A 9,551-nucleotide genomic window follows, 5' to 3' on the forward strand; every position below is an offset into this window, starting at 1 on the left:
GCTTTCTAATGTAAGAACCAATGAGTTGTTTTCTAAAATTTATTGTAAACAGAGATAAACAACTCGCTGTGTATATTACCCTTGTACATTGTCCTATTGAATAGTATTAGTTTAGAATTAAACAGTGTTGGGAGGTGAGGAAATTTAGGGTTAGGTTTGAAGTGGTCTTGACCTCCTCTAGGACCCATAGGTTAATTCTTCTGAGATTTTGAACAGGTTCAAGGAGCTAGGTAAGGCCCCTCCCCAATCCAGCCCCCTAATGTGTACTGAATTCCCACAACTGACATACTGATCCAGGGAGCATCAGGGGCTCAGAATGTGAGCCAGCCTCCATTTGGAGTCCTGTGAAGGGACACTGGTAGGTCCCTGCTTCAAAACAACCACCTCACCTGCTTACTCACACCCTAAGATCCCACTACCAGAGGCCCATTCTTTTGGGAAGCAGTGTTCTCTTTAGGGAGGGCCAAGTCTTCAGCTTTTATCAATCATTTATACTTAAGAGTGAATTAATGTACCCCCTGTGATTTTGAGTTAAGTGCCACAAAGCATACTTTGCCAATTTCAAAGTTCTGCAGAGAGCTAATCTTGATGTTTGAAAGCAGGTGTAATAGGAACCTAGAAGTAACATGGTGAAAAGGATTTAACTTCAGTGTTTGCCCTCCTCAGGCTTAACTTGGAGAGAACATTTGCCATTCATTCATTCATCCATCAATTCATCCAATAATGAAATGGAGGGACAATAGGACATTTTGTTCAGTGATAATGTCTCAAAACAAATTGGTAAGTACTCTTTTGGAGCCTTCCCTCCTCCCCCATTCCATCTTTGAGCTCCTTTCTCTGTACTAGCAGCCCCAAGCTTTCTTATTCTACCATGGAGGTCAGCTCCAATACACCATTTCTGCTAAGTTGTAAGTGGACAACAGCCCAATGGAAAACCACAGTTAAATAGCGAATACTATTCTTTATTCAGAAGAATACAATTTAATAGAATTTCATGCACCAGTAAATCAATACAGTGAAGAGTTACAGGGGCAGGGAATCTCTTTTCAAGAAACATCTCACCCTACATCTACAATTGAGAGTAGAGCTCTCAACTTCCAGAACCCCCTTGACCCAGCTCAGGTGATTAGTGGCTAAGGAACAGTTGATGGGGCAGACTCCCAGTGTAACCAGTTGGATTTGCAGGTCTCTGAGGATAAAAGAAAGGAGAGGAAAACTCTTGTAAAGGAGATTATTATATTGGGACTGGCAGTTCCACTGAAGTTGCCTGGGAGATTGATGAAGGAGAATTGCTATCAGTGCCTGGTTCTTCTTGGTTACACTCTTCAAGGGCTATGGTCTGGTCCCTTCCATCTGTCTCCGAGTTCCTGTGTAGAGAAAAATACATGACTAAGGGTGTATCCAGAACCATCAACCTGAAAACAGGTTGCATTGTGGGGATCAGATGCTAGAGGAACATTCAGATAATTTTTTTTCCAGCAGCTCTGGGTTCACAGAAGGAGGCTAACATGAGGCATTTACCTGGTTCGGAGTCGAGGCCACTTCCTCCACTCTATGGCTAGCACTATCCCCAAAGCTACAACAACCACTACGATCAGGCTACTTCGGACAATGTTCCCCACAGTGCACTCCTGAGCAGCAGGCCCTGTGATGAAAATAGAGCAGAAACCAATGCCACAGAGGTTAACACATGTGTTATCCTTGATCTCTCATTGCCTCCTCATCTGGCCCCCTCCAAGCTTTACTTGGGAGCCATGTGCTGAGACTGTAGAGAAATTGATCAGAGGCAGCACTTATTCTGAGGCAGAGGCAGTGCTTATGCTAAGGGAGAAGAAGTCCTCCTTCTGGGGTGTGTGTGGAAGAGGCCCTGAAAGTATCTTGCTCACTATCTTTGAGCTCATCTGAGGTCCCACCTCCTCACCATCCCTAGGAGAAAGATAACTACACTTTGGGTATCTGACTCCAAACCCTTCCGCCTCCATATTTAAGCTATCTCCATTGGGACTGCTTCTGGGATACCAGGTGTGTTATGCCAGGTCTGTGGAGGGATTGTCCACTCACCTGCTGCACCCACCAGCTCCAGGGGATCACTAGGCTCTGACCAGATATCAGGGTAGGCCTGGAGGCGGTAGCTGCAGCTGTAGTTTCCAATGCCTTTTCCTTCTACGTTGTTGATAACAAAGTCTCCATCATCTGAGAACTGCTGAGGCGCTTCTTCTCTGTCATGTTCCAGGATAAATTCAACACCTGGCAGGGGTCCTCGGCACTGAAGGGTGATGTCCTTTTCTAACTTGAACACAGTGCTGGGCCAGGCTGACAGGGAGGGCTTAGGGGGCTTATCTGCAACCAACCAGGGCACAGAGTTAGAAGAAGTGGCCCTGAACCCAGCCCTTTACCCCCTTAGGGCTAACTACTAAAAAAACTACAAAATCTAGACTCTTACTGAAGTCTCCAGGACCTTACCTGTCACCCAGATCTCCAGGAAGTCACTGTGATTGGAAGCTGCAAAGGGAGCAGAGTCCAAATAATAAATACAGCTATAAATTCCAGAATCTTCACCTCTCACTGCTGGCATCCAGAAGTCAGCCCTGTAGCCGCTTGGCCTCTGTTGCTCTAAGGGCTCTTGAGAACCCTCCTTCAACAAGACAAATGTTGAGTCTGGCAGTTCCCCTTGACATCGAAGAGTCATATTTTCTCCAGGGGCCACCATTGGACCAAGCTGGGCTAACAGGCTGGGTTTGGGGAGCAAACCTAGAAGAAATCAACTGGTCAGAGAGAAGAGGCCACTTTCCAGGGCATCATACTTGGAGTCTCTGTTCAATAAAAAGGAAAGACTATTGCCTGCCTCTCCTGGGGCTTTTAAAAAACCATCTATTCCTTCCTTTCTATACCCCCATGCCCACTCCAGAGCATCTTCCCCTTACCTGTGACTATGAGTTCCAGGGTGTTGCTAGGCTGTATCTTAATAGGGCTGGTCCAGTCAGGGTGGTAGCAGCAGGTGTAACGCCCTATGCTAGCACCAGATACATTGGTGATGGGGAATGCCCCATCACTACTGGTGGATCCCCAGAGCTGCACTGAAGTGGCTTCTCTTTCTTTGTGCAGAATGTACCCTACTCCATGGACTGGCCCTTGGCACCAGAGAGTAACATTCTGCCCCATGGAAACCACAGAACTGGGCTCAGCAAACAACCTTGGCTTGGGAAATATGTCTAGGAAGAGACGAAAGATGTAAAGTGGTGAGTATGGAAACTTATCACTTGCTGAATTAACTCTTTATCTTTGTTTTTCTGGCCACAGTAGTTCCCCTCCATGACCTATCCCAGCTTTCCAAGAAGGATTACCCTCCCTAACCCCTACTCCAGTTGTTTCTGTCCCAGTTCCATGTTTTGTCTGTCCATACCAGTCACCCAGATCATTATAGGCTTGCTGAGATATGATCCCCTGTTTGACATGGTTGTCTCATAGTAGACACAGCTGTAGTTTCCAGAGTCTTCTGTTCCAATGGTATGGAGGAGGAAGTCAGCTGAGTTCCCTGAGGTACTCTGGAACTGTAAAGGAACAGGGGTTCCCTCATACAAGAGGGCGAACCTCATGCCCTGGAAAGCCCCTTGGCATTGCAGGGTCACATTCTTCCCAGGAAGCACCACAGGACCTGGCTGTGCCAGGAGAGTTGGTTTGGGGTAGAATTCTGAAATTAAAAAGACCACAACATGAGAGAAGCCTGCACCCCACATTCTGAAAATTGCTTTTTTAGTATTATTATAAGACACAATATATTTATTGTAGAAAATTAGAAAATACAGAAAAACCTAATGAAAATATAATTCTACCACTCAAAAATAACAATTCTTTATACATATTTATGTATTTCTTTTCCATTGATTTTTTTCTATACATACCCATGTCATTGTAGCTATAACTATTTATGTAATTGGAATCATACTGTATGCACAGTTGTGTAGTGTAATATTTTCACTTAACTTTATATTGTAAATATGTTCTTATGACGTTAAACAGCCTTTAAAAACTATCGTTTGTAAGGGATGCATAATATGCAGCTGATATTTCAAGGTCTTTGCCCTTTATCTTAGGGCTATCCAGTCCACCAATCTCTCAGCCTACCTAAGGAAAAAGTGGACATTGAGCCTAAAGTTCAAGGCCAACCAACAAAATGATTTCACAAATAGGGCAATGTGAGCTTGGCTTTAGGGATTGGACACCCCATCTGCCTCACTTCTTTCTCCAGAAGTGAATTACTTGCCTCCTCCCTCTCCTTTGTCTCTTATTCCTGTATTAATAATAATATAAGCAGCTGCCTTACATGGACTGTTTACCATGTGCCAGGCACTATCCTAAGCACATACTTGGTGGCTTTTAGATGGAGCACTTCTTCCTCTCCCGGTGACAGCACTTCCACCCACCTCCCCAGGGTCAGTACCACCTCCACCTGCATTTCCCCACTTCTGACCTGTCACCACAAGCTCCACGGAGTCGCTGGGCTCAGACCAGATTGAAAAGTCATAATAGCGGCAGCTGTAATTCCCTCCATCACCAAAGCCCACAGAAATGATCAGAAAGTGAGCTGCACTGGCCCCTGGGCTTGCCCAAGACTTGTCACTGGATGCTATTTCACTTCCATCTTTGTAAAGAATAAAGCTCATGTGCTCATGGGGGGTGGAGCAATTGAAAATCACTCGGACACCAGGAGTGACCATCGGGCTGGCCCATGTCTTAAAGTAGGGCTTCGGGTACATTTCTAGAAGGCAAAAAACAAAACACAACACAAAACCAAATTAAGGAAAAGGAAGAAAGAAAAAAATAGCTAATATATCAAATATTGGTTCTGGGAAGCTGCATGTTTTTAAATAGTATTTCCTTCAGAAGCAGATGCATTTAAAAATCCAGGCAAATCCACTTTGCAGATGGACTTCTCACAGGGACCCCTCACCCCCACCCCTTACCTCCGGTAGCTGAACCCTCACTGTCATCAGGACAGACAATGGAGGCTAGCTAAAAGAATGAATTGTCATTGGGGCTCTGTTGGTTCTCTGCACCTCAGTTTGACCATTTGGACAAGAAGGGGAAATGGTACCTGTGGAGCAGATACCATTTCCCCTTCTTGTCCAAATATCACTTTGAATATTTGCTCTATAGCTAAATAAAATAACTGATATGAAAATAATTAGAAAAATTAAACCACCCTTCACAAACCCCAGCTATTAATAACAATTACGGCTATTAATATCATGCAGCCAGAGGCCCTGGCACTCCCAGCGCCACGCCTGCCTGGCTCTAAGATTGGACACAGACTCCTAGGACCAGCAGCAAAGTTAGCTGTGAGGAAAGGAGGGTCTGACCCAGAGTTTTGCCTCCCCCCTCCTCCCTCACACACTCTTTTCAGCTCTACCTTTTATGACAAGCTCCAGGGGCTCACTGGGCTCAGACCACTTGAAGGGGCGCTTCTCAGTGTGAGTTCGGCAGCTATAATTGCCTTCGTCTTTATCCTCCATTCTTTGGATTGTAAAGAAAGCTTCTCTCCCAACAGTACCAAGTTGCTGGACAGGTTCCTGCAGTCCCTCCTTATACAGAGCAAACCCCATGCCTGCCAGCCATCCTTTGCAACGGATTTGCAGTTCCCGGCCCCGGATTGGGGGGGAAGCAGAAATGACAGGTTTGGGGAGGATGTCTGGAAAACAAAATGGTGTGGAAAAGGAGTCTCAAGTTTGGAGGTGCCCAGATGGGACACTTAGAGTCACTTTGTCAGCAAAAAAGAAATCCATCCTGAACTGTCAGTCTCCTCTCACCCTCTTACCCACCCCGCTCCCCCATTTCAGTGTCCTTCCTCTCCTACCTGCAGCATAAGCCCCTTGACTCCTTGTCTCTGTGCATTCTCCCACCCCCAGTAACAGTGTTAAGAGTCTCAGGGGCACTGGGGATTACTCTGAAAAGACCCTCAGCCTTTTCTTACCTGTCCCCACCAGCTCAAGTGCCTCACTGGGCTCCGACACAGCCATCTCCTCCCATGAATGGCAGTGATAACTCCCGGTGTGGCTTTGGGTCAGGGCACCAAGGGGGAAGGCAGCCCGGACCTGTTCTGAGGCCGGGCGAGTTGCGATCCACCCGGTTCCGTCCTTCAGCAACACAAACTCCTTAGTTGAGCCAGAAGGGCTTCTGCACCAGAGGGTTAAGTTCTTCCACGGGGCCAGAGGGAAGTTGGTCTCTGCCCACAGCTCAGGCTTCGGGGTTGGCATGATTATTTCTAGAAACAGCAGAATTAATAAAGCCATCCTCCCTCCTCCCCCTCCTCCCCTTTTACTTGCCCTTGAACCCCCCTACCCAGATCACACTGCCCACCTCCCCTTTCAACTCAAATCCAAACCCTTTCCTTCCTTCCACAGGTGCTGGGGAAAGAGGAAGCTGTCTCAGCTGAGCCTCAGAAAAGTGCAGAAGCTTGGGGAAAATTTTGCAGGCGGAGAGGCAGAGTTGGAGGCTGAATTTTGCCAGCAACTTTAGCAAGTGCCCCTTCCTGGCTGTCCTTCCCTCCCAACCAGTCCCTCCCTGGCCACTGACACTGTAGTTATTTCGGATCTCCAGGGAGGAATGCCCCAGTCTGGAACAGGAAAAACTCACCAGTCTCTTCTGTCAATACCCCATTGCACAGTCCTGCAAAAGAAATTACTGCCAGGCTCTGCCCCCTCCCCCACGGAACTTCACCCCGGCCTTCTGCCCAGGCTCCTACCCCACCCCCTGGTACTCACCACAGCAGAGAAGGGCCATGATTATGAAGAGCATGGTGACCCCTTGAGCTGTTCCCAGCAACCAGGCTTCTCTAGCGAGACCAGAACAAGATGAGAGGAGTTGCTGAGATTAGGGGGAGGGTGGAGAGAAGGGGGCGGCAATTTATGTCATTGGCTTATGCACCACCCAATAGGGATTGGATGCAGCCAGGATAATGGGAAATAATCTTTTCTGACATCGATGGCTTTTCTTTTTGAGGGCCTTACCATTTACAAACCTCTTGCTCTTTCGTGACCCACGTACCTCCCCACCCTCCTCCTCCCCACCCTCCTCCTCCCCAGCCTATATCATGTGTCAGCTCCTCATGGCCCCTGATTAGGCTGTTGCTGGAATTAAGATGTCAGATGTGAAAATGCTTTTGTAACTCCAGCTCTCAGAACCCCTGGAGCTCAGTGTGATTGGCAGCTCTGGGTGGTGTGTGTGGGGGTGGAGGGAGAAATCTTGGGTGTTTCACCATCATCAAGTTTAAGTCTGGAAGCAGTTTTTACTATGGCAGTATTGGTCCTCAGACTCACCTGCCTCACCTGCCTTTGTTATGGAAGGGTTGCCTAGGCAGCTCCAGTGATTTACCAGAGGATTGTACTCTTAAGTGCTGAGCTAAACTTGTCAGAGTGGGATCGTTCTACCCCCACCCAGATTATGACTGGAAATGTGCAGCAGTTTGGGGCTATGAATCCTGTCAAATTAGATGCTATTAAGCCAAAATCCATTTGAAAATTTTTAAGAAAATATTGACCCTACTTCCTGGTCAGGAAAATATGCCTTTCAAGGTGCTTTCTCTAAAATCTGCTTTCTAAACTCATTTTTAGGTGCAGTGGTCCTGGGCTGAAGTAGAGCACATGAAGCTACATTGTTTCTGTGCCCCTGGCTTGCAGGTTACCCCAGTGTATGTGAGACTCAGGATAGATTCTAAGGAGAACTAGAACTCGACCCCCACTGAAACTTTGAAAACTCAAAGGGTGGTGGTTTTTGCAGAAGGTTTAGGTGGCTCCCTTCTCATTACCGAAGCACTCTGTCCTAAAGATCCCAGCGGAAAACAAACACACACAAACATAGTCATCATCCATTGTGTACTGAATACTCCCAGAAACACAAATGCCTGTAATCATGGTGGTGGGGGGACACGTACAGCCAGGAGCCGAGGTTGAGGGGAAGTAGGCAAGGCATTCAGGAGCTGAAGACCCCACCAGGCTGGAGCTGTCATTTCTCTTCTTGTTTTCAAACAGAATAGCCTGAGCACAGGCCATGGAGATGGGGCGAGAGGGTGTTGGCCTTAGGGATGCAAAGAGATCAAGGGAAATGGCAGAAGAACCTGTTTGGCTTGCCATTTTCTGGGTCATGGGAAGTGGTCTGATTCAATGGCCCAATCCATTGCCATGTCAGATGCCCATGCAAGTGAAAATCATATTCTCAAAAATCTCTGCACAGGTAGTTGGAGACCAGAGTGGCAGAGAGAATGGTTTCTATGGCCACTAGGATAAACCACAAGGCCCTCTATCCCTTGAGAGCTAGGGATAAGGGTGAAAAGTTGGGATTGGAGTTGGATAACATCCTGGGCAACAGGGCAGCATTGCTTCTTACAAAAGAAAAAGTTCTGATCAAGTTAATGTGGGAGACATCAATCGTCTCTGAGGGGCAGGATGGTATGGGAGGGAGATTTGGGTACTCTCCTGGTGGGGATATTAGTGAATGAGGTCCTGATTACTTCTCTAGCCTCTGAGAATTATGCATTTCTCTCTGGCTTGGATGCTGACTCCTCTGTGAGGTGAAAGAAACAGTTGGGATGAGAAAGTCTTTTCTCTGAAGCACAGAGGGTGGGTGATACAAAAGGTGTGCCCCTATGGCTTGTTTCAATTGGATCATGACTCATTCCTGAGTCTCTGGAGAGCCTGGACTCAGCTAGATTGAGGAACAGGGGGATGGGACAAGACAATTACCTGATTTTGAGACTCCAATATTTCCACCTTATCCACAGCACTACCAACAGCAAGGCAACCAGCTGCACAATTAGGGACAACCTGATAGCTTCATTCAGAATGTAATTCCAGGTGAGCAAGCCTGTGGCCAGAGAAGACCAGAATCAGGGATCTTGATGGGGACAGAGGCAGGTGAAAACATTCATGAGGGGAGGGGAAGTTTGTTACTGAAGGTGAAGGAAAGGTGAGATAGAAGTGGCCTTGTTTTTCATGAAGACTAGGAGCCTTGAAAGTATCCTGCTCACTGCCTTTGAGTGATTGTGAGACCATCCCAAGGGAAGGATGCCCAAACTCAAGGACCCTGACTTTCAAGCTCCTGATTCCACTTTCCATATCTTTCTGGGCACTGCTCCAGGATCCCAGCGGTATCCTGGACAAAGCCATGAAGGAGTGTCCCTAAGAAGAGTTGTCCTCTCACCTGCTGGCTCCATTAGCTCCTCATTATCGATGTTGGTGGTATCCAAGAGCTGAAGTGGTTTGTCTTCTCCTTTTTTATAGAGAGCAAGCCCCACTCCATCCACTGGCCTTCGATACCACAGGCTCACATTGTGACCCATTTGGACCACAGGACTGGGCTGAGCAAGTAGCGAAGTCTTGGGAAAAGTGTCTAGGATGAGACCCAAAATATAAAGGGCTAATAGTCTGACTTCCCCCTCCCACTACTTAGGGATCTTTTCCTCCTCTTCCTCCAGTCCACCCTTGGCAAATCCCATCCTAAGCCTAGTTACACAAATTTTGCTTCCTTCCCCACTATTAGCCCTAGCTGCATGATTA

At 47.2% G+C, this 9,551-nt stretch overlaps 1 protein-coding gene across 2 annotated transcripts; it reads right to left on the reverse strand.

Moving 5' to 3' along the window:
- Positions 1-941: 941 nt before the first annotated feature.
- LOC109437411 (immunoglobulin superfamily member 1) lies at positions 942-8,859 on the reverse strand. 2 transcript variants are annotated; one of them, XM_074323808.2, is made up of 12 exons: positions 8,739-8,859; positions 6,762-6,832; positions 6,634-6,666; positions 5,972-6,262; positions 5,411-5,689; positions 4,472-4,759; positions 3,404-3,691; positions 2,925-3,212; positions 2,464-2,751; positions 2,062-2,340; positions 1,522-1,645; positions 942-1,367 (listed from the first exon to the last, which is right to left on the reverse strand). In XM_074323808.2, exons 2-12 carry the CDS (start codon positions 6,793-6,795, stop codon positions 1,235-1,237), a joined length of 2,325 nt encoding a protein of 774 aa, XP_074179909.2. In that variant the 5' UTR covers positions 6,796-6,832; positions 8,739-8,859; the 3' UTR covers positions 942-1,234. The 2 variants fall into 2 exon arrangements, with proteins under 2 accessions (XP_074179909.2, XP_088650986.1); XM_088794860.1 differs by lacking the exons at positions 6,634-6,666; positions 6,762-6,832; positions 8,739-8,859 and adding an exon at positions 6,358-6,544.
- Between the last annotated feature and the right edge of the window lie 692 nt (positions 8,860-9,551).

Source organism: Rhinolophus sinicus, chromosome 18 (assembly GCF_057876585.1).
Source record: "Rhinolophus sinicus isolate RSI-liver-muscle chromosome 18, RSI-T2T, whole genome shotgun sequence".
Classification (NCBI taxonomy): Eukaryota; Metazoa; Chordata; class Mammalia; order Chiroptera; family Rhinolophidae; genus Rhinolophus; species Rhinolophus sinicus.